The sequence below is a fragment of the Podarcis liolepis genome (assembly GCF_965112155.1).
Source record: "Podarcis liolepis genome assembly, chromosome: 16".
Classification (NCBI taxonomy): Eukaryota; Metazoa; Chordata; class Lepidosauria; order Squamata; family Lacertidae; genus Podarcis; species Podarcis liolepis.
The window spans coordinates 35,200,528-35,226,137 of record NC_139567.1 but is presented as its reverse complement, the minus strand read 5'-3'; the positions used below and the strand labels follow the sequence as shown (position 1 = coordinate 35,226,137).

The 25,610-nt window shown below is 44.3% G+C and overlaps 2 protein-coding genes across 2 annotated transcripts in view; both read right to left on the bottom strand.

Moving 5' to 3' along the window:
* GTF2IRD1 (GTF2I repeat domain containing 1) overlaps positions 1–25,610 on the bottom strand; it is a 1,520,245-nt gene that overhangs the window by 187,881 nt on the left and 1,306,754 nt on the right. The window lies entirely within an intron of this gene.
* The window catches only part of GALNT17 (polypeptide N-acetylgalactosaminyltransferase 17), a 109,265-nt gene that overhangs the window by 3,343 nt on the left and 80,312 nt on the right, over positions 1–25,610 (bottom strand). Inside the window, exons 6-10 of the mRNA XM_083479636.1 lie at positions 17,231–17,348; positions 6,442–6,627; positions 5,426–5,563; positions 2,598–2,693; positions 833–1,000 (exon numbers count right to left, since the gene is read on the bottom strand). Coding sequence (XP_083335762.1) covers positions 833–1,000; positions 2,598–2,693; positions 5,426–5,563; positions 6,442–6,627; positions 17,231–17,348 — 706 coding nt within the window. The remainder of the gene's footprint in view (positions 1–832; positions 1,001–2,597; positions 2,694–5,425; positions 5,564–6,441; positions 6,628–17,230; positions 17,349–25,610) is intronic.

Below are 25,610 nucleotides of genomic sequence, written 5' to 3'. Positions count from 1 at the left end.
TGACGCAGGTGGCGCTGTGGTCTAAACCAATGAGCCTCTTGGGCTTGCTAATTGGAAGGTTGGCGATTTGAATCCCCATGACAGTGTGAGCTCCTGTTGCTCTGCCCCAGCTCCTGCCAACCTAGCTGTTCGAAAGCACACCAGTACAAGTAGATAAATAGGTACCGCTGTGGCGGGAAGGTAAATGGCATTTCTGTGCACTCTGGCACTCATCACATTGTCCCGTTGCACCAGAAGCGGTTTAGTCCTGCTTGCCACATGACCCGGAAAGCTGTCTGTGGACAAATGCCAGCTCCCTCGGCCTGAAGCGAGATGAGCGCCACACCCCACAGTCACCTTTGACTGGACTCAACCATCCAGGGGTCATTTACCTACCTACCAATTACCACCCCCATTGGGAGACCCAGAGGGCACGTTCAGTGGTCTCAGAATCCCAACTGGAGGACAAGCAAAGAAATTTCTTCCACTTAGCTGGCTGGCACCCAGGCTGGGAGCACTCCATGCTGCAACTCTTTGTTGTTAGGGCTCATGTCTAATGTATCTTGAGCAGGAATGCTTGGTATGAAAATATACCTAGATGTCTGTTGAAGTATGAACCAGATTCCACTAAATTCTTGTGCTTAGTGGGAGCCAACCCAAGGCATCTCACTGGCTGCCCCTGTATGCCCCCATGTCCCCCACACCCCAAACTGGCTTTACGGGGTTCAGAAGAACCCTCAAAACAGCACACAGGGGAGGAGAAGGGAGGTTGTTTCATCAGGCATGCTGATGGAACCATCACCTCAACATGATGCCCTGTGACACTCTCTGAGAAATGATGGAAGTCACAAACCTGTATGAAACTCCAGCGCTTATGGAGACTGCTCTTGACCTTTTCACAGTCCAGGAGTTGTGGGAATCGGTTTTTCATATTATCCACCAAGCAGCGGGTATCAGGCAGGAGTGTCGTGGTCCCAAGAGCACCCAAGTGAAGATACCCTTCTTTGGTGTAGCGGGCAAGCTGGATGGGAATAGGTGGAGAGGGAAAAGAGGCCGGGTTAGAGTCATGAATCTTATCTACTACAGTCCCAATATGTCTTAACCCCTGGTTTCTCCCTGAAGCTCACACAGATTTCCTACGCTCACAACAGCCCTGTGAAGCAAGTTCAGGGGAGGGACAGAGAGCACCTTGAGGGGGAATCTGAACCCAGTACTGCACTAGCCTAAGGCCAACACCCTAGTCAGGACATAATAACAAACTGAAAAAAAGAGAAAGGACTGGCAGCAGGAGGGAAGGGGTCTGCTTTATCCTCTGTCTAGAGCAGGAGCTGGAAACATTTTTCAGAGAAGGGGCCACATTCCTGTCTGGGAAAGCTTCTCACAGCCAGATGTCTGTGGTGGGAGAGACCAGAGGCAAAAGCAGGCAGAACAATGAATGTAATGTTGACCGTTGTTCAGAAGCCTAGCTGCCACTCCCACCCACAGCTCTCTCTAGTCTCGATCCAGGCAAGCAGGGGATGTTATCATGGCTGAAGGAGACATTCCAGTTAGGCCAACTCTAGGGGACCAAGGTGTCTTTGGCCCTCTCAATATTTGGCCTCTTGTGCATTACGTGTGCATGATGTCACACACCACAGCTTCAGCACCCGGCTACACCAGAGGGCTCGGCCTCCTCTAGAGGACACAACATTGTGCACCGGCCTGGGCAATGTGAGGAGGTGCTGTGGGGACCGGCGTGGCCTGGTGCAGGGTCGCACTGTCCTGCACAGTATTGGGAGGCACTGTGGAGACTAGCACAGCCTAGCAGAAGGCTGCACCAGCCTATGCAGTATTGAGAGATTTGTGTGATGTCACACACAAATGGAACATGCCAGGCCCCCTCAATCTTGGGGGCAACCTGGCACCTCTGCCGCCAGTCAAAAATACTTGAGGCACATATCAGGGTCAGCGAGTGGTGGGGCCCAGAGAGAGTTCTGGGAGCTAGACAGAGGGGCCTGGAGAGTGTCACAAGGCCCACAAAGTCTGAGGTTTCCCACCCTTGTCCTAACGATGAAAAAAAAAAGAGCTACTTGATTGAAGAAACTGGTGGGTTGTTGTTTTTGCAACTATACCCCAGTAATTTTTGTCCTTGGAGTGATGTGGAGTGTGGAAGGTCAAAAATGTGGAAACTCCCCAGCTCCCTCCCCAAAGGTCTGGGTCCATTTCCAGATGGGTCTGACTCACTTTGAGCTAGACCAAATTCACACTTTAACATTTAGATCAGGGTTCAAATTGTGTGGTCGTCCCCACCTGTTCTTCCTCCAAGAAAGAAAACTTCACCTTACCTTGGGAAAAGTGACTACAGGTAGGAAGGGGTCCTACATAGGATAGGCCCCACAAAGTCTCTTTATTCACGCCCCCCAAGCTTTTAGTCTTTTCTTTTTATTAGGAAAGTTATGCGACGACTGTCAAGGAAGAGGGAGCCACACCTCTTCCTAAGCTACAAAGAATTCTAGGAATTCTTTTATCATTTTTCTTGGTTTCAGATTTGGCCACATGGGGCAGATGTACACTGCAAATTCCCCTGAATTCAGATAGCTGCTGAGATCACATAACAGTTAGCTCGTGTGTATTCTAACCTGTGGCCCCCAACCATGGCATGGATACAGGATGGCTGTGTGGTTCTCCTGTGGTCCTTGATCAAGACAGACATCTTTCACCTTGTTGTTGCGCAGCTGTAATGAAGGCAAAAGACTAATCACTGCATAGATCATTGAAGAATAATCACTCATAATGCTGTGTACAGAGATGCACAAAGGCAAACACATAAAACTGCTTTGGGACTTTGGTAGGCATCTCAGAATTTGGGCTTGTCCTGTCCATGAGCGTGCTGCATATCTTGAGTGTGTGGTGACTGAGCCAAAACCAATGCAAATGGATAGTGGATCAGGATTGCAGATCATATGGTCTAATAAAGCCTGAAACAGACTACTGCTCCATAGCTGCAATTGCTGCCCAAACAGTGGAGATCCTTAAAGGAACAGAATAATAGAATTATAGTATCGTAGAGCAGGAAGGAACCCCAAGGTTATGTAGTGCAATGCAGAAATCTCCACTAAAGCATCCCTGACAGATGGCCATACAACCTCTGCTTAAAAATCTCCATTGAAGGAAAGTCCACAACCTTCTGAGGGAGTCCATTCCACTGTCAAAAAGTTCCTCCTGTCATAAAGTTCTTCCTGATGTTTAGTTGGAATCTCCTTTCTTGTAACTTGAAGCTATTGGTTCAAGTCCTACCTTCCAGAGCAGGAGAAAACCAGCCTGCTCCATCTTCCATGTGACAGCCCTTAAGATATTTGAAGATGGCTATTTTATCTCTTCTTTTCCAGAATAAACATACCCAGCTCCCTCAACATTCCTCATAAAGCTTGGTTTCCAGACCCTTGGTCATTTTGGTTACCCTCCTCTTCACATGTTCCAGCTTGTCAACATCCTTACTAAATTGTGGTGGCCAGAACTGGACACAGTATTCCAGGTGTGGTCTGTCCAACTCAGAATAGAGCTGAACTATTGCTTCCCTTGATCTGGACACTATACTTCTGTTGATGCAGCCTGGAATAGCATTAGTTTTTTTGCTGCTGCATCACACTGTTGACATGCTAAGCTTGTGGTCCACTAAGACCCCTAGATCCTTTTCACATGTATTACTAGTACATGAATAATTCACTAGCAGGCTGGTACTCAGTCACCTCTGAGCAGTTCCTGACTTCTGTTTTTGCAGGAAGGCAATGGGGACATGGAGGCCCTTTAGGGAAGTCTGGTTCAAGATGTGCTGCCTATGGGGGTCCCAGTTCAGAGGGCTGTGTACCAAGGGGCTTCTGGTTGTTCCTCTTTATTAGGGATGCAAGAATGAATTATTTTCCATTCCACTCAGTATTTGACACAAGCAGCACTGTCTCCATTCTGCTGCAGTCCATCTTCCACTCAAGGCTACACTTATCGCTTGCTGTCTGCAATTAATTATGTAAATTACATTATCATTGCATTATTCCATCCCATTCAGTCAATGCAAAATGGAGTGAAAATGCAATCAATTACATATCATTTGTGGACTGAAAGCAACCTCACTGGATTTATTTCCACTACTCCCATTTCCATTTTTGTTGAAATTCACTGAAAATCCAACTCCTAATCTGGTTGGATCTTTCTCATATACCTGCCAAGCAACTTGGCTGTGGCTTCCCATTTATCTTACAGGACATTGATTATTTCATTTTTTAAAAATTGTCTTGGAATAATGTTTACAAGCACCAACAATGAATTCCAATTACAGCATAGTTAAAAGAATGACCAAGATTTTCCTCCTCCCCCTCCGCCCACAAACACACCTTTAAAACATTAGTTGACACAAATTTGGTTGCAATCCTAATCATGTCCACTCAGAAGTCCTACTGAATTAAGTGGTCTTACTCACAGGTAGGTGTGGCTAGGACAGCAGCCTTAGTTGCCTTGGAATCATTGACATGGGTACCAACAATGGTACCCGTGTAAATCATGCTTCTAAGTAAGAGACAACAGGTGGAGAAGGTACCTAGATCTCTCTTTAGAGTATTGGGAGAGCAAAACCGGATGCAGAAACCAGACTGGAGGGAGCGCATAGCATGTTGCAAGTTTCTAAAGGTGAAGCATAGGTGGGAAATTGGATGGTACCTCCCTGTACTCTCACCTCCCTGTTGTCTTTCCTATTTTCCTGTCTCTCTCCACCACCTACTTTTTTAATACAAATTTTATTTTTGCATCTGCTATTTTACATAAACAAGCAAATTAAATACATAGATATATAATACCTTTTGACTCCCTTCCCCTATTGTGGATCTTAATATAATGATTTCCCCCCTCTGCATCTATTTCATGGATGATTTCAGCCCCATTTGAAATTGTAAGTGAGAGGATTTGAATTTTCACAAAAACCACATTGTGTTATTTGGACATAAAATCCTAAGTGATGGTTTGCATTTGGAATGCACTGTCAATGGGAAATGATTTATGGGTTGAGTTAGTTTTGTCTCTTTCCTTAAAAATGAGAGCATCACCGTCTTCCTGAGCAAACAGCATTAGTGGCAGGATAGGTGGTTCAAACACTTCTAAAGGATGGGTTTCCCTGGCAATTTCCCAGGTGTAACAGAGAGTTTATCTGAGGTGCAATTAAATGCACTGTAACTGAAATATGGGGTGAATGCAATTAGATCAAGTAATGCCCACCTGATCCCCTCCAATCTGAAAGCAAGGAATATGGCAAAAGATTATTGTGACCAGCCAAGATAATTCTAAGAATGGTCTTAAGAGAGTTAGGCACTTTCAGAAATCCCCCATAGATCTCATTAAAAATATTGGAAACAAACAGAAACATGTATTCAACGTGAATCCCTAGAATGGGTTCAGTGTCGTGCTTTCCTCTCCTAATTACCTCTCCATATGCGATGGTGTTATTGTATCTTCTCATTTCTGGGTAGACGTGGTCTAAGTACCATTGGAAGTTCTTGCACTTCAAGCTTTTTCTGAGTGCTTTTCGCTCTGAAACATCTCCGATATCAATTCCAGGATTCTGAAAGAAATACATTATTGGTCCTCAAAAGACTGGCGTGAGGGCCCCAGTATGGCATTTTGGAATGTAATTCAGTGGCTGTCTGATTCACACTGGGAACTAATTTGAACCCTGATTTAGGAAAATCAAAGCTTCATGCCATCCCATGTCTTTTTGTCTTTTTGTCACGACTTAGTGAAATCTGAAGTCATAGTAACAGCTCCTGAATGAACAACACTTGCCAAATTCCAGACAAATAGGTGTGCAGAGTTTTGTGCTAGGCACCTGCAAGAATGGAACATTCTGAGTGGGACATGTTTTTAATGGAACCGTCTAGGTTGTTCTTGTTCTTGTTGTTTGCATAAGTGCTTGAAATTTGCAAGCATGGCAGTCATTCATTTTTAAAATGGTTTGAATCTGAGTTATAAAGTATTTAATGCTGCCAGTATGTTGTCCTTTGTCATTAATTGTTGTTTTTTAATTATGATTACATATTTTGCCTTTTGTTTTTTTGTTGCAAGCTACCTTGGGATGTTTATTGATGGGAAGCTATTTAAATTTAATAAGTAATAGTAATGAGGATCAGGTTATATGAACTCCCAACCTACTGATGCCCAATTAGCCCTATACAAAAAGGGTTTAGGACCAGGATATCTACAATATAAACTCCTCCCATATAATACTGTATGCAATGAATTAGTATCTATTTGGTGCATCTGACAGGAGCATGGGACAGGGGCGTTTTTAGCTGTTATCCATAGATTGTGGAACCAGTAGCATAGTGGTGGGGACCGGGGGGCTGTTGCCCTGGTCACACAGTTGGGGTATTTGTGCAAAACAGGCAACCCCCCACAGAGATCCCCATGATTGTTCTCATGAGTGAACCTATGTAACTGTACCTCCAGTGGCAGGTTCCACGCAATGTACACATGGGACTTGTAGTCATCCATCCACACCTCGGCCACCCGCAATGCGTTCCTCTTTGTGTAAAAGCCAATGTTATTGTTGTAAGGTTTCTTCTTGCGCTCAATATGGGCAACTCGAGAGCAGGGCAGGACTTCCATGCTGCCACCGCAGAGCCATACCTAGAGAGGGAGAGGGAGAGAAAATGGGAGACAGACAAGGAGTATGTGGAAGCCAGGGAAACCAAGGCAACATCTATGACCAGCTGCTTCACAAGAGGATCATATCTTATGGTCACCTGGCGCCTTCATTAGATATCTTTAGGTGTCAGGAGAAAACATTCCTCTCCATCAGGCCTTTGACTGATTTGACTTAGATCCAAATGTGAAGTATGTATAGCACTTTGAGTCCATTGGAAGAAAGGTGGAATAAATCATCACCATCATAATTTTGATGGATCTACCTTGAGTCCCATCTACACTATACATTTATAGCCTCTATACATTTAACAGTCATGGCTTCCCTCAAATAATTCTGGGAATCATAGTTTGTTAAGGGTGCTGAGAGTTGTTAGGAGGATCCCCTCCCCCAATTCCCCTCACAGACCTCCAATTGCCAGTATAATGATGATGATGATGATAATGATAATCTATACCCCATTTTCCCCCTGATGAGGCACAGGGCAGCTTACAGATAAACACAAGAATTGCTAAAAACATAGAGGAAATAAACAATCATTAAAAATAATAATTAAGCATTGATAAAATTAAAGTGTTCCTCGAGAAGGAGAATTTATGGGTAAACCACTCCAAGAATTGTAGTTCTGTGTGGGGAGTAGGTATCATGGTGCTTTACATGTGTAGTGCAGATTGGGCCCAAAACACAGAAGAAAAGTATTTGTTCACCCAGGCCATTACTTATCCTAATAAACAGTCAGCCCCCGGTCTGAATCATCAGAGCACTAGGAGGTAATTATATGCCATTATAGTTGATAACAGCAATGGGGATGTAAGAACACTTTTACAGTAATTTTTCTTTTGGGGGGTGGATATGGAAAAACTTGCTTCATTTAATTACACAGTTGGAAAAGGCCATCGTGTCAAACCCTGCTCGGTGCAGCGTTTCACTACCGCATCCTTGAAAGGTGGTCATCCACGCATTGCTGACAAACCTCTCATGAGGGAAAGGATCCCACTTCCAGAGACAATCTGTTCCACTGCTAAACAACTCATACCAGTAGAAATATGCCTATGGATACTAGTTGCTGGCAATTCCAAATGGGCAGAGCGCTGGTGAACTCAGGTTGCCAAATAGGCAACTCATAAAGCCCATATAGCAGAGGGAGGAAGCCAACTCCCCCCGCATCCCAATTGGCTCAAGGACCCAGCTGAACCTTCCCCAGCAACTCCCCAGGGAAAAACCATTCAGAGTCTTCTTTCCGGGGGCAGTTGGGGTTGGGCAAATTTGCTCCCACTTGAAGGTGGAAGTAATGTTGTGGCTAAGAACACCAGAGAACTCTGAATGAAAACAGAAATGTGAGCAGACATTGAATACATTCAGCATTTGTTTTTGGTGCTTTGGGGCTGCAAGAAATATGTAACTGATTACAGCCCCCCCCCATTTGCATTGCATTTAAATAAATGTTTCTCAAACTTGGGTCTCCAACTGTTGTTGGACTACAACTCCCTAACTAGCAGGACCTGCAGACCAACAACAGCTCGAGTTTGAGAAGCACTGATTTAAATGAATGGGGTGGTATAAAGAAAACATAACTTGAGTAATTCATGTAATTTACGTAATTTTGTCACAGCAGAGAGTGAGGTGAATAATATACTTTTCACAAGAAGATGCATTGCCGAGGGACAGAAACAGTACTGTATTCCACAGGGCTGAATGGAAAGCAATGTTTTCTTACCTGTCCAATTGTGGCATCTTGTCAACAGTAAAAAGCCTACCCAATAGGAATTGCATCCTTTGTTACTACACAGGAGCAATTCCTAGTGAGAATGTTTTCCTCAGAGACTCTAGATCAATGTTTCCCAAACTTGGGTCTCCAGCTGTTTGGGTCTCCATCATCCCTAGCTAGCAAGACCAGTGGTCAGGGATGATGGGAATTGCAGTCTGAAAACAGCTGGAAACCCAAGTTTGCAAAACATAGCTCTAGCCTGAGATATTTCACCATCCACCAACAGATAGCAAGAGGGGGAAATGCGGGGAAGTTTCTTAAAAGTTCACTGGGAAGTCTCAATCCCCATGCAGCTATGTTTTAATCTCACTCATAGCCACCCAAACAAAGAAGTCTGTGTCTTCTCTGATGCCTCAGCAGCGGTGAGTCTACTTGGTCACCAAAGCAGAAGGCAGGAGCTCATGGGAGTTGTAGCTTGAAACATCTTGAGGGCATCAGCTTGAGGAAAGTTGGTGCATACAATACTGAGCTAGATGGACTCTGTACAAAGCAACTTCATACATCCCTAGCAGTTAAATGAAAAGGGGTGGGGACTCACACCTTGAGATGAAACCTATTAATCTCCAATCCAGCTCTGGCCAGAGACCCTTAACATGCAGTGAAAGGAGAGCTATGATTTCCAGCTGAGTGAAAGTACTCTTAACAAGTAAGAATTCAATTAGAGGGTTGGAATTGGGTTTTTCTGTTCACCCGAATGCAGATGGCACCTCAATTTCTGCTCACACTTAACCGAGTGGAAAGAAGGAGCCTTAAATCCCAGGATCCTGAAAGCCAATCTAATTTTCTATAGACCCCATGTTCACCTACTGCTTCAAGAGAAAGGGCAGTGTCAATCTATTAGTCAGTCTATCAGCTCTGATGATGAGAGAATGAATGCGGTATTTAAAGCTGAACATGATGAAAAAAATGATTAGAAGGACAGGGAATTGAGAGCAAGACATGACTGAAATAACAGGAGGTTATGGTGAGCAGAATTATCTCAAGCGGGAGTTCTCTCTGTACCGTTCGGAATCTGCCCCCCCCCCTCTCTCACACACACCTTGTTATCAGTTATGTCATTTCTGGATGTTTTTTGTGTTACAAGACTGGTTCTAAAATCTATTTATTTCCTGCTGAATGTATATAAAAACTAGCCAACTGTACAAAGGTGAAACGTACACGTGTTGCTTTGCCTGCTTTTGCCTGTCATGACCCCAATATCCAGCACTGAACTGGAAACAGAGATGGAGCACCAAATGGGGAGTCAGAGCATGTTCAGGGCTCAGAGCTGATAGTGGAAGAGAGGGAGACCATTGCACCTGAGGTGACTAGACAAGAACTAGGCCCTCATGAACATCTTTCCCTGAACACGAAGAACCAGGTGCCTCCCACCATGAATCAGGAGGTTAACAGCACCAGAAGGGAGCCTATGGAGCAAATAATGGTTGGCCCTTTAAGGCACTGAAGTCCTCTCAAGGGTTTGGATCCTGGAGGAGGTAGGCTGGAGACAGACATAGAAGGCTTCAATCTATCCCCAATCATTGCAGGGGAAAGCTTCTCACTTGGAGCTGTCCATGGTCCAGCAACCTTCAACCAGCCTCACTATTTTCCCTGTGGGTTCCAGGACTGGACCACAAAATGACATTGCCTCTGGCCCCACCCATTTGCCTAGATGGTTAATGCAGTCCTTGGCCTGAAAAAGTTCAGCACCCCTACTGTAAGATACAAAGTCATGCATCCACCACCTCTCTGTGCAAGACTTAGTATACTCAATAGGAAACCTCTAAACTGGATTGTGGCCTATTCTTGCAAATGAATTCTCAGCAGAACCCATTTATTGTATGTAAGTTTCTAGTGTACTGGAGATAGTGGATTCTGAGTTCACTTTTTGGACACCCTGCAATAGACAATTACCAGACCACAAAGTTTGGCCTATGCCCTTGGTAACTTCCCTGGGTTGTGCTGCTGCTTCTTCTTCTTCTTCTTCTTCTTCTTCTTCTTCTTCTTCTTCTTCTTCTTTCCATGCAGAAGAGGGGGAAGAGCTGTAGCTCAGTGGTAGAGTATCCGTCTTGCATGCCAAAGGCCCAAGGTTCAATCCCCCGGAAACCCACTGCTAGTCCATGTGGGTAATACTGAGCTAGATGGGCCAGGGATCTGACTCAGTATAAGACAGCTTCCCATGTTCCTGTGTTCTGATATCTAGGCTATCAGTGTTGCTGCTTATGCAGCTATAGTGGCGCCAACTCTTCCCAGGAGAAAAATAAGCAGAAACAGGATTATCCCAAGGTTTTCAAAAGTTCAGAAAGCTATTTGGGTGGGGAGGGGACTCTCAGGGACACCCCCCCAAAAAAAAAACACCAACCATGCACTAGCAGATGAACTGCAGTAGAGTGGAAACAGTGGTGCATGTGGCTAATCTAGGGAAGAATGAAAAACGATGCCTTCTTGCATCCCTAGCTCTAGGTCAGGTTAGGGAAAACTTTGTCTGGATCTCCAGAGAGCCACTGACAATCAGTGCAGACAACCACTGAGCTATTATGAGATCACACTCTTTCTAGGGGTTGGGCAAAGGCATCCAACAACTGAGGAATCCCAGTAAATGTTCACCTTTAACACTCATCCACTTCTATTTGCGCTGCTGCTTTTTCCTGGGAAAACCCATGCTTTAGTGCCAAATTGGAGCAAGCTGTAATCAAGTTTTTCACGGATTGCTGTTAGTTCTGATTTAGGGGGAAAGGTAAAACTGATTGAATCTGTGCCTGGAAAGTACAGGACAAGGAGAAAACTGCTCAGACCCCCCCCCCTCTTTCTAAGCCTGGAACAAGTAGAAGTATGGACAAGTCTTTACTATCAGAGGACTCCTCTAAGAAGAAAAGTAATGCCCCTTCCCAAACTTCAGGCCAATCACAAAGACAGGATCACTGACAAGCAGTAAGCCCTTAATGTTACATTTTACAAAACCCTAATTTTTATTCAAATAAAATTCAATAAATCAAACAGCTTTCAATGCATTGGTCTGCCTGTATCAATCAGTGCTTTGCACTAAGTCTTCACTGTTTTATCTCTCCTTACCACAGAAGATTTGACTGTGGTGCTGTTTTGCTAAATAAGCAACGGATCTCATGCCTAAATGTCAGGAATAGATGGGATAACAGCTCTGAGCATAAAATGTGTCTGTCAGCTGGCAGAAACTGAAGTCTCTTAGAAATCAACTAAAGTTCATGGCACTTTGAAGAATTGCCAGGGAGGAGAACTATGTCAGAAAGCAGCCAAGATCCGGGGCGAGGAATGGTTTCAATTATTTTGTTGTGGGGAGCGGGATTAACTTTTCTATTCCAGCACTTCATATGGAATATTTATTGTTTTAGTCGTATTATGCTGCCGTGCCAAGAGTGACTTTTTCCAGAAGAAGAGGAAGAAGAGGAGGGAGAGGAGGAGGAAGAGAAGAAGAAGAAGAAGAAGAAGAAGAAGAAGAAGAAGAAGAAGAAGAAGAAGATTTTGAAAAGTTTCTTGTTGTTGCAAGAATGAAAACTTTTGGCAAGGATGATGCAATTTTTTGAATTGGGGGGTGGTTGTAGGGTAATAAACGTAGAGGGTTGGTGTTGTGTGGTTCCTTTTTGTGACAAAACAGGCAGCTTTTCAAACACCAAAGCACCAGTGATGAGGAACGTAAAGGAAACATGCTGATGGCTGATTTTATATGCAACTTGGTCACAGGGGTCACGTTAATCTATTTCATCTGGTAAGATAAGGTACTGTATGTATTTCCTTATTTTATCCACCTGGCACCCCCCCCCCAAAAAAAAACCCCAGCAGACTAGCACTAAATGCAAACAGAGGGATGACTCTAACATTCTGTGTCCACCAGCACAAGCACATCCATTGTGGATGCTTTAGCTGAGATTCCTGCATTGCAGGGGTTGGACTAGATGACCCTTGGGGTCCCTTCCAATTCTACAGTTCTATGATTCTTGCAGTAGCAGATGGGAGAGTGTTAATTTTGTATGATAGAGCACTTTGCAGTAATCCAGTCTCATGGTTTACTTGTACATGAACTGTAGAAAGCCATCACCACTTGAATTACACAGAAGAAGCAGAAAGGCTGTTCGGAAGCTGTAGTAACTCTTTGCAACTGGAAGATGGAAAATCTATAGTGGCCATTTAAATATTCTCCAAGTCCTCAGATGAAATGAAATAAAATGATGTTTTGATTTTCCTGATTTTCTTTTTGCTACGGTAAAGATATTGGAATAGATTAGATTCACTTTATGAAGTAATAAATACATTGTAAATGGATGTCATGATGGCCACTTGAGGAATATATTGATCATAACAGCAGCCATGTAATAGGACATAGTAGATTGGTTTTATTGGAATTCAGATATTTGTTTAATTACGGAATGATAAGCAATTAAAAGATGCTAATAAAATTGAGTGCAAAGTATCTACTACAGATAGGGATACCAGAGAATTTCTGACAAAAACAGAAATGGGGGGGGGGGCAATTGCCACTTATTCATCCCTCATCCAAATCAGAAATGAACCCAGTGCAAATAATAATAATAATAATAATAATAATAATAATAATAATAATAATAATAATAATAATTTTATTTATATCCCGCCCTCCCCAGCCAAAGCCGGGCTCAGAGCAGCTAACAACAGTAAAATGATAAAACATTCTAAAATCATTTCATTATAAAATTAATTCCAATCAAATTAATGGCAACCATTGGGCTAGAAGTTCTGTGAGGATTGCCAAAGGAGGGAGTCAGGCTGTGCCCTGGCCAAAGGCCCGGTAGAACAGCTCTATCTTGCAGGCCCTGCGGAAAGATGTCAAGTCCCACAGGGCCCTAGTCTCTTGTGACAGAGCGTTCCACCAGATCGGAGCCACAGCCGAAAAAGCCCTGGCTCTGGTTGAGGCCAGCCTAACCTCTCTGTGGCCTGGGACCTTCAAGATGTTTTTGTCTGAAGACCATAAGTTCCTCTGTGGGACATACCAGGAGAGGCGGTCCCGTAGGTATGAGGGTCCTAGGCCTTATAGGGCTTTAAAGGTTAAAACCAGCACCTTAAACCCGATCCTATACTCCACCGGGAGCCAGTGCAACTGGTATAGCACCGGGTGAATGTGATCTCGCAGCGAGGACCCCATAAGGAGTCTCGCCACGGCATTCTGCACCTGCTGGAGTGCAGTGATCAGTGTTTGCTGTTGTTTCTGCTTTCAATCCACAAACAACACACAACTGATTGCTTTTGCCTCCACTTTGCCTGCTTTGCCCTGAAATGAATGGTGTGGGATAACGTAACAACAATGCAATATTAATAACTTCACCACGGTAGGCAATGGGGCAGATAATGTAGTTTCTGGAAGAAGATGAACTGCAGCGGAACAGAAGCAGTTGTTGCAGGCAAGAAATATAGAGCAGGATGAAAAACGGCACCCTCTCACATCCCTCTCCATAGGTCAGAATGAAGCACCCATTTTGAAAGGTGCAAACATTCAAAAAGCAAAACTGTCATAGGACATCTTCACATTTGGCAGACATACATCCTGGCTTGGGTTTGACCCACATTGCAACGATGTATGCAGTAACGCTTTGCGAGAGATACCATCTGCCTTGAAGATCTGAAACTTTACTGCTCCCCCATTCAATACTTCCAAGTGGAATATTATTAGTATTACAAGTACGATTTCCGCTGTCAGCTATAAAGGTCGCTTTCTTCTCTCTTTTCTAGCCTGCTCGAGGAATGATATGGAGAGCAGTTGTTTGAAAAGAAAGGTCCTGCTGCAAAAAAAGAGAGAGAAGTCTGCTCGGAGAAGGCTTTCAGATCTCTAATCATTCCAGTATGCTAATTCCAGGCATCAATGGTCACCCCAGTAGATGCTGATTGCCTCTTGAACATCGTCTCTATCAAAACATAATTAATCTGACCAGTGACTCTACACAGCTAATAGCTTAGAACCAATTCAAGATTTGTTTAGTTGATAAAAGCTCTAATCCTTTTGCAGAGCACGAAGGGCAAATATTCTGCAGTGGTTGCGCCACATATTCAAGCCCTAGCAGTCAGCGTTTTCCTGTTTTACCTTTTTCTACCTCCCCTGATGTGACAATGGATACCCCCATCAATAAAAGATATTTATCCCACAAGGAATGGGTCCCTTCTAAGGAAATGTTTCCCTCTTCCTCAAGGTGATGGACTCCTTCTGAGAGACCTTAATTGTCTTCAACAGCAGGGGAGATGTCATTATGGGAGTGGGACACAGTTATAATGTCCCCAAAAGTTTCATCCACCATTCTCTCTACCTTTCTTACTTTCCCGGGTCTGCCACCTTGGCCTCAAGGGAATAAACCTGTTCCCAGAGAGCCAGGAGCTCACTGCACTTTAGGAATACCCAATGAGGAGACCGTCATACATATTGCAGATAATGCAAATCACTTCCAACCTTCGTGTTTCTTTGTTTTAGTTTTTGAGAGTTTAGGATTTTGCTGGGCAGAGTGGGGTGCCCTGGCAGCTCTGCTGCTGAACTCACACATCTGCCTAACTCACCTTGACCCTTCGTCAGCTGGGGCTGAGACACTTCATCAGCCAGGACTCCCTCTAGTTGCATGGAGGCACCATTGGAGGAAACGTCTGGAGCCTTCCAGTTTGGGTTCAGAAGGGAATTGGTCCCGGTCACCCTGGAAAATGACCTTGTTCAAGGCAGAGACTGCAACTCTGCAGCTGCTGTCAGATCTCTCTGCTATTGACCATGGTATCCTCCTGGATTGCCTCTGCACTGTTTTACAGTGGTTCCACTCTTACCTGCAATGACTGGCACCAGAGAATAGTATTGGGGGACTACATGAGACATCTTGGCAGCTTAGCTTTGGGGTACAGTAAGACCTGATTCTGTCCCCAATGCTATTTGACCTCCATATGAAACTGTTGGGAACAGTCACCAGGGGATTTGGGGGCACAGCGTCATCGGCATGATGATGTTTTTTCCATTAAATCTGAGTCAAGAGAGGCTGTGTGTAAGCTGAACCACTGGCTTAGTTTCTAGGTCTGAGAATTGGGGAGTCTGTCTGTTCCAAGCTGGTAACGCCACATGGACTTCAGATGAGCTGAATATCATCACAGAGTGAAAAAAGTGCCCGGCTTCTATTTCTGAACATGACACTATTCAAAGTACAACCCAGTCATGTCATAAATTCAGTGACACATCATTGTATTATAAAAATGATAACAGGGCATCATTGTTACTATAAGTGCACCCGGCAAAAATGTTTTACATGAATATAATAAAAGCCAGATTCATTGTTCTGGTGGGTGGATGGGATTCAAAAGGGCTGCTTGTGCATCAGGTATAATGGAAAATTCACATGCAGACTCATCAGCTATTTATATCCTTTGGCATTTATATATACGCTGCAGATGAGATATGCCTTTGTTTCTCAGGCAATTATCAGGTACAAATTAATTCTCCTCTTAACATCTCCATGTTGATATGGCTCCAGCACTTTTGCTGATTGTTTTAAGCCTTCTGCATGTGGCCAATTCTAAATTTAACCAAAAAGAAAAAAGAAATTTGTTTGATTGTATAAGCAACTTTCCAAATTTAATCTTCCAATCACAACTCAAGATGTGTGGGTGCATGGAGGGTCTGATCTGTCTCGTATTTGGAGCTGGAGGAAAATGACTCCCCCCTCCCCATATGGATTTAGGGGAAACAGTTCATCTCTCGAGCCTAGTCAAAGCTGATCTGCCCCATTGCTACTACATTTAATGTTGCCTGTTCCTTGATAATTCCTTCACTTGAACTACTTTCCCTTTGACTAACCTCTCAACCTAGGCTGAATTTCTTCAGCTTTGGTAGGCTGCAAACACGTGACATTGTATTCGAGAATCAAGAGAGACTCAGTGCTTGATTTCACTATGTAACCCCCACAATCTAGATCTATGGCTTATTCTTTGCCCTTCCTGGGAAAAAATGGTTTGATTCCAAAAATAAAAGCTCGTTTCAGATGGATTCCTCATTGTCCCATAATGTGTCCATTTGGAAACAGGTGAAAACAAATGTTTGTGGGGTGTATGCGTATCCATACCTGACAATGTTGTTGGGGGGGGGCTTAAAACAAGACTGCAAGAAGAGGAAGAAGAAGAAGAAAAAGAAGAGTTTGGATTTGATATCCCGCTTTATCATTACCCTAAGGAGTCTCAAAGCGGCTAACATTCTCCTTTCCCTTCCTCCCCACAACAAACACTCTATGAGGTGAGTGGGGCTGAGAGACTTCAGAAAAGTGTGACTAGCCCAAGGTCACCCAGCAGCTGCATGTGGAGGAGCGGAGACGTGAACTCGGTTCCCCAGATTACGAGACTACCGCTCTTAACCACTACACCACACTGGCTCTCAATCACCACTGCAATCACCACCTTCTTCTTTATTCACTTGGAGAATGCACAGGGAGGGAAATACATGGGTAACCTAACTGAGAGGAGGGTTTTCAAATGTGTATCAAGTCACCATTCCCTTCCTGGTGAAGGTCATGATCTGTAAGCAATCTAGATTGGAAGCATCATGTTGAGGAAGAGCATGAATGATTCCAGATTGAGGAAAAACTACATTTTTATGCTACACATGGGTTAGTGTTTACATAGCCTAGGTCTGAAATGAGAAGCTTCCTGAGAGCCACTGAGTGAAATTTACTACGACTTTTTTTGCAATAAAGATCCTAAAAATGGCACATAATACATCACAAATCATATTTCTAGAGTGATGGCATGAGAGGAAGCAGTGGAAGGATTCCAGTCTTATTGGCTCCTAACTTTCATTATCTAATTGAAAGCTTCTCACTGACCTTAATTCCAAGCTCTATGTTCTCTCCACCATAAACATCCATTCCTGGGTCAAGAAGTCCAATTTCTCCAAAGAACTTCCGGTTCACCACAAAAGAACAGCCTATCATAGCTGGAGTCCTAGAGGAAAAAGTAGGAAAGAAACACAAAACTTCCCATTATTTTGGTGGAGGAATCCTAGAAAACACAAGTTCATTTAATCTAAATCGTAGTTTTCAATTCATGATCGGTTGATTCACACACCTCATAGAATCAAAGAGTTGGAGGGAGGGATTGTAGGGCTTTGGGACTAGATGACCCCTGGAGTCCCTCTCAACTCTCTAATACGTACTGTGATTGTATGAATTTAATTCAGCATTGTTATAATCAAATACATTTTCCTTAATTTTCATCCAAGAAAACTGAAACACCAACACGGACAATTGTATTGGAGAGGCTGAGCTGACACCTCCAGCCCCACTCCTAGTTTGTATTTTTTTCTTGTTCTAAGAGACAGCAAGATTTATTTTACGCTGCAGATTTTACTAATAAGACCGTGGAAATGACTGGAATCTCACAGAGATGGATGGCCAACTCAAGCTTGATTTTAAGACACACTGCAGTGCTTCGTGGCTTGCTATTTAAGAATCCAATTTCACTGACTTAAGTTGTAGCATGATAACGACCATAAGCTGAAACAATTAATTTTCAAAGTGATAATAACATTAGAGGTGCCAGACTCTTAACAGCTCCATTATTCGTGATTACGAGCAAGAATTAAGACAAAGGGGAAAGAGACTGGCTTCCAGTAGAGAACAAGTTAACAAAGACTTTGGAAGGGGCTTGGCTGTGGGGGAACAGAAAGCAGATGTAAGCTGGGCTTTCTGTTTGGGAGGAAGATGTATGGCTAAAAAGGGAGTTGTTAGGTGTGGTATAGTGGTTAGAGTGTATAACCAGGACCTGGAATAATAATAAAAAAGAAGAAGAAGAAGAAGAAGCTAGGGCCTGGAATAAAGGTAAAGGGGACCCCTGACCATTAGGTCCAGTCGTGGCTGACTCTGGGGTTGCGGCGCTCATCTTGCTTTACTGGCTGAGGGAGCTGGTATACAGCTTCCGGGTCATGTGGCCAGCATGACTAAGCCGCTTCTGGCGAACCAGAGCAGCGCACGGAAACACCGTTTACCTTCCCGACAGAGCGGTACCTATTTATCTGCTTGCACTTTTATGTGCTTTCGAACTGCTAGGTTGGCAGGAGCAGGGACCGAGCAACGGGAACTCACCCCGTCGCGGGGATTCGAACCACCAACCTTCTGATTGGCAAGCCCTAGGCTCTGTGGTTTAAGCCACAGTGCCACCTGCGTCCCATAGGACCTGGAATACCAGGGTTCAAATTTCCACTCAGCCCTGAAGCTCTCTGGTTGACCGTGAGCCAGTCATTGCCTCTCAGTCTAAGCTACCTCACAGGGTTATTATGGGGATTAAATGAGGAGGGGGAAAACCATGAATGCCACCTTGAACTCCTCAGAGAAAAATGTGCGATATAAATGCAATTAACAACAACAACAGCAACAACAACAAGTGCAAGCCGAACAAACTTGCTTCTTTATGATTGGTTAATCCATTACCATTTACATATATAGGCGGTATCTAAATAAGGGCTCACCCATACTTCTTTTTGTGCTGTCTTGCACCTGAGATTGAGGGGGGCTGGGATGCATCGTGCGTGTCACACACATGTGACATCACATGTTTGTGTGATGCCATATGCACAATGCACACGTGACATCATCAGGAGGAGGCCAGGCATAGTGGAGCCCACTGCGGCGCAGCTCCCTCTTTCATGCTCAGGAGGAGCCGGTGACTGAATTGCACCATGCTCGGCTCTGTGCTCTGTCTCCTCCTGCCCTGAGGGAACCAAAAAAACCTCTGCCCCTACGAGTTGGTGCACCCGATGAGACCCATCTTCAAATATCTAAAGGACTATCATATGGAAGATAGTGCAAGCTTGTTTTCTCCTCCTCCGGAAGGAAGGACATGAACCAGTGGGTTCAAGTTGAAAGAAAGGTGATTCTGACTAAACGTCAGGAAAAACATTATGATAGACGAAGAGCTGTTTGACAGCAGAGAGGACTCCCTTGGCAGGTGGTGGACTCTCCTTCATTGCAGGTTTTTAAGCAGAGGTGGGATGGCCATCTGTCATGTGGAGATGCCTGCATTGCAGAATGTTGGATTGATGACCTTTGGGATCCCTTCCAACCCTACAATTCTATGAAAGTATTTTACTGAACGAGATTTAGCCTCCCATTCTCTCGATGTTAATATGCACAGAAACACATGCCCTCTTCATAGCATCAGTGGTACCTCGGGTTAAGTACTTAATTCGTTCTGGAGGCCTATTCTTAACCTGAAACTGTTCTTAACCTGAAGCACCACTTTAGCTAATGGGGCCTCCGGCTGCCGCTGCACCGCCGGAGTACGATTTCTGTTCTCATCCTGAAGCAAAGTTCTTAACCTGAGGTATTATTAGCGGAGTCTGCAACCTGAAGCATATGTAACCTGAGGTACCACTGTATTTTGGGTGTGTGTGTGTGTGTGTGTGGAGGTGAGGAATCCCCAATATTAAAAATCAGAACTGTTCTCTTGCTCAGACCATCTAGTATAGTCATCATGTGATCCAGGAAGAGCACAATGAGGTCTGAAGATCTTCCCCCATTGTAGGCACTCATGGTCAAAACCAGAAGAGACCCCACAGGATCAGACAAAAGACCTCCCTAGCCCAGCATTGCTAGTCACCAGCCACATGTTTTCCAGGAAGCCTGCCAGCAGGTCACAAACACAACACCCCCCTCTATCACAACACCACTATCAATGCCAACAATCTTCATGGCAGAGGAATCAGGGGCGCAGAACCAGCACAGTGAAGGCAAGCGATGTTGGGGAGACCATCCTCCCCCACTCACATTCAATTTATTTCATTTCATCCACAAAGAAGTTTCCAGTTCAGAGGTATGGATGCCATCTGTCCTAGGACCTTTGTGCAATTGACTGGGCTGCTGTAATTTCTTCATTTCCACCTAGTAGGCTATTATATAGTAGACCAGTGGTTCTCAACCTGTGGGTCCCCAGATGTTGTTGGACTACAACTCCCATCATCCCTGAGCTCTGGCTTTGCTAGCTAGGAGTGATGGGAGTTGTAGTTCAACAACATCTGGGGACCCACAGGTTGAGAAAGACTGTAGTAGACTAGTATGGTTTACTTTTGCAAACATACTTTTTTTGGGGGAAAACAAGCTTTCATTGCAGCTAGCCCAGAACCTCCTGCATCTACACGTCTGAAATTTGGCAAGGTTAATCCCTTCTTTGGGGGCTACTATATCAACAGGTTCTGTGCACATGTGTGAAACAAGCCACAGAGTTATGGTCCATTTGGTTCCCCAGTGCAAGTCAATGGGGAGTCTGAAGGTTTGGTGTTCCAACTATTGCTGTGGATATTGGGTCTGTGGCAAGCGCTCCTTCCCCGAAATCTTAATTGAATAAGGCCAATCAGAAGTGCTGAAGCAGGCTCTGGAGCACAGCCTTGGTTAATACTGTCTCCCAATGTGCAAACACAGACCGGGTGCATAAATTCTCCTTGCTGTGCACCAATAACCTGGCTTAATTATCTGTTTCAAATGGACTTTTCTTCCTACTCTCACTAACAGCTTGGGTATCGGAGAAGCAAATTAAAAACACCAGAGAAGATCCCATAAAAGAGCTGTTAGATTAAGTGTATCTCCCATCCTTAATTCTGCAGGAGTTTAACAAGCCTTTACATATATATATATATATATATATATATATATATATATATATATATAATGAAGCACGGGTCTTAGAAGCCTACTCTTATGGATGAAATTCATTCTCCAGGCCTGCAAGCTTTTCAGACCTGCTTTAAAATGATGTTGGTGTATTTATTAGTCCAAGAGGAGTCCAGAAATAGAACCCCTTCCAGTTTAGAAATTGCCTAAATGGTGCAGAGAGCTGATTGGCCAGAGAACAGGAGATTGACAGAAATATCTCCAGAAACCAGTCTCCATAAGTTTATATGGGAGGATGTGGGTGTCTGTGGACCAGGAAAGAGTGGGGCTTTGAGATTGTCACAGAATTGTAGAATTGTAAGGGGTCCCAAGGGTCATCTAAAAATGTTGGTTGTCACTTCACCAGGTGAGACAATTCTCCAGTAGCAGAGGCACAGCTTCTCCAGAGGATTGGAGAGGCCCGAGTGCAACATCCTCTGAATATTGAGGGGGCCTGGCCCCCTAAAGACATATATGCAGGGGGGCAAAACTGCCTTGGCCACTTAGAGAAAATGCCTATGTCCAGTAGACCTTTTTGGCCACCTTTCATAGACATCTGAAGGTAGTCCTGTACTGGGAAGTTTTATAGTGTCTGGTGTATTGTGTGTTCTTTTGTGTGTGGAAACCAGATTGGCTGGGGCAACCCAGTCTGATGGGTGGGATACAAGTTGTTGTTGCTGTTGTTCCACTGACTTAAAGCAGCCCTTGGTGGGACTCTTCCAATAGCGCTAGGCCTTGGGCACAAGAAACTAACCACAATTACCTTGAATTTCTGTTTAACCCTCAAGAAAAAGGGGCATTTTCGCTGGCCAGGTTTAATTCAAATCCATCAAACCTCCTTTGGGGAAGGTTCTCAGGCAGGGTGGAAGGAGAAAGAACTTGTCCCTGTGAAGACCACCTGGTGGAAACCCTTACACATATGGTTCTTAATTGTAAACTATATGCTGATCTCCATCAGCAATTTCTAGATCAACTCTGTATCCCCAAATGGAAACCAGAGTTGGAGGTCATACATTTTCTATTACTGGGGAATGATCAGCAGCTCACCAAGTTAGTGTCTACATATCTCTATTTGGTTTTTTGTTGTCGAAATACACTGCAGACGTCTGATCTCCCTGGAGGCCTAAAGATGTGACAATAGACTGCTCTGCCTCCTTTCTTTTAGCAAATGTTTTGTGCCACTGGGGAAGTGGTAATTCTGTATTGATTTGTTTGGGATGTTTGTATGTGATGCCAATGAAAGGTTTGATGATGATGATGATGATGATGATGATGATGATGATGATGATGGATAACACTAGGTACTGCTTGGTCTACTAAGCTGGAATGTAAGTTCTCCAGGAAGTAGCCAGGTGGATGGGTCTACTCACACGATATTTCCTACATTATCCAAGTCAGTGGCATTATTATTTAAAGGATTGTCTAGTTCTAGTTGCTTGACATTACTCTGAATGCCAGGCTGTAAAAAATAATGACAAAAATAAGAGTGGCTGGACAGGCTCCAGCAGTGGGGCCTGCCAGAGTCAGGAGGTCTTGACAGGTGCCCAAGGATGCCAGGGGCTGACATGAGCTCTGCCTGTGCCAAAAACATTTATGCCACCTTGTAAGCCCTCTACATTCCCTCAAGAGTGATTTATTGCTGATTTCCCTACAGATAATGAAGCCTGAGAAAGGTTGCGTGTGTTACGAGATTTTGGAACGGCAAGCAGAGATCAATAACTGAATATTTTAATATACATGGGGAGAAATGATTCAAGGGCTGGAAAATATATAGCAGATGACAGGCGGAATATGTTCCCGCTCCTTAAGTAACTGAACATTGAGAAATTCAAGGAACAGATAGTTTAGAAGGGAGAATATATGCAGGTCCCCTTTCAGATATAAATCTCGGCTGGCTGTGAACAGTTTGGATATGACAAGTGGAAAGGGGCCAATGTAGCAGGAGAATAATGCTGGAAAAACGTTAGATCTTTGGCACACAGACGAAGCCTGCTGGGATCAGCTGAGCTACAAAGTTCCCAGTGGGGAGCTGTGCAGCACAGCCCATCACCGCAGGCCTGCTGTCACCAACCATCAGCTGATTGGCACTGACAGCAAGCATCCCTTGACATTGCCAAGGGGCTCCCTGCTGTTCTTTGGCAGCATTATTATTATTATTATTATTATTATTATTATTATTATTATTATTATTATTATTACAGTGGTACCTCGAGTTAAGTACTTAATTCGTTCCAGAGGTCTGTTCTTAACCTGAAATTGTTCTTAACCTGAAGCACCACTTTAGCTAATGGGGCCTCCCACTGCCGCCGCGCCGCCGGAGCACGATTTCTGTTCTCATCCTGAAGCAAAGTTCTTAACCCGAGGCACTATTTTTGGGTTAGCAGAGTCTATTACCTGAAGCGTCTGTAAACCTGAACCGTATGTAACCCGAGGTACCACTGTATTTATTAAATTGGTATACCACCCTTCCTCTGAAGATGACAGGGTGGTTCACAACATAAAAATATAAAATGGGGACACTAAATACACAATAAAGCAAAAGCAGACCAACAAGGCCCCCTCTCACAAACGCATTAAAAGGCCTAGCCCTAGATAAACGTTTTCACCTGGTGCCTAAAAATATGTGATGAAGGCACCAGGTGAGCCTTCCTGGCCATTCCACAAATGGGGAGCCACCACAGAAAAGGCTTGTTCTCATGTTGGCTGCCCTCTGGATCTCTCATGGAGGAGCCACACAAAGAAGGGCCTCAGGTGATGATCACAAGGTCCAGGGGCATTCCTTGAAGTAATGCAGTCCATGTTTCCACCTGTACCCACACCTGAGGCCAGGTACAAAATCCGGTGTGGGAGAACTGGGCATGGCTTGGGGGAGATTATTATTGTTTATAATAATAATAATTTATTATTTATACCCTGCCCATCTGGCTGGGCCTCCCCAGCCACTCTGGGTGGCTTCCATGGAAACCAAAAATACAGTAAAATATCACACGTTAAAAACTTCCCTGAACAGGGCTGCCTTAAGATGTCTTCTGAATGTCAGGTAGTTGTTTATCGCTTTGACATCTGCTGGAAGGGCATTCCACAGGGCGGGCGCCACTACCGAGAAGGCCCTCTGCCTGGTTCCCTGTAGCTTTGCTTCTCGCAATGAGGGAACCGCCAGAAGGCCCTCGGTGCTGGACCTCAGCGTCCGGGCAGAATGATGGGGGTGGAGACGCTCCTTCAGGTATACTGGACCGAGGCCGTTTAGGGCTTTAAAGGTCAGCACCAACACTTTGAATTGTGCTCGGAAACGTGTTTTACTTATTTACATCTATTTGACACTTCTTCTTTTTTTTACAAAAGCGACCCACTCTGAAACCAAGTATTATTTATTCAAAGAATTTATATACGGCTTAACATCCATAGTCTCTAAGTGGTTTACAAAGAGACACCTTTGAGAAGGCCTCTTCTCATGTTGCCATCCTCTTGGAGGCAGCACAGTGAGAAGGCCATGGACAAGAAGTGCAGGGCCTGAGTAGGTTCATGTGGACAGAGATGGCCTCCTTGAGGTATTGGGGTCCTGAGCTGTATTAGGCTTCATAGGCCAAAACTGGCACTTTGAATTGAACCTGGAAATTTATTGGAAGTCCATGCAATTGTGACATGATTGGTTGCACATGCTTAGATCATCTTGCCCCAAGTTAGCAACTTGACCACCTAACTCTCCACCAGCGGCAGTTTCATACACCTTCCAATACAAAGTGCCCCAACAGCAGGGCATTGTCTTTTGGTGCTGCACTCCTGTGTGAGTCACATGACCCATATGAGATCCGCCCCCAAAAGTGATTTTTTGGGGGCACAGCACCTCAAAACACTCATTTTGGGGTGTTGTGCAAGATTGCTGCCCCCAAACACACACTGCCATCTCAGAGCTTAATGCTGTTCTGAAGTGGGGACAATGGAACCCTCTGTTGATTCCCAATGATGGTTTTTCTATCTCTATTCTTAATTCAGAATGACAAAGCCTGAGGAGAACAAAGGCATTAGTGGATAGATCTTTAATTTCTTTTCAGGGAAAGGGGGGGGAAGCAAATGGAAAATCTCTGCGAAAGCGTCAGGAGTATGCTGCCATTTGCATTTCTGGTCACAGATATTTTTGTTTTCCACCGTGATGTCGGTCAGAATTTAGTCATTTAACTTTTCTGCACCTCAGACTCAAGGCAGCATCCAATCTGTTTGAAGTGGTGTATTTTGCAGTCAGCCCTGGCAACGTTCCAGCAGACTGCAGGCCCTGCGACGACTCAGACACCAAAAAAAGCTGCAAGTGGGAGCAGCATGTGTGCACACAGTGTGGCGCTTTGAAAGGCTGTTAAAGGGGAAGTTGCTCCATCTTTTGAAGGTTGCCCTTTTATCTTCGGAATCTTACAATTCTGTGTTGAATTACAAGCCAGATGAAGGATTTGGGGTGGAAGATGTTGGTGTGTGTGTGTGTGTGTGTGTGTGTGTGTGTGTGTGTGTACCCGGGACATTTAAAATTTGGGACCTTATTCCTCTCATTTCCCCCCTCTTCACATACACACCCACA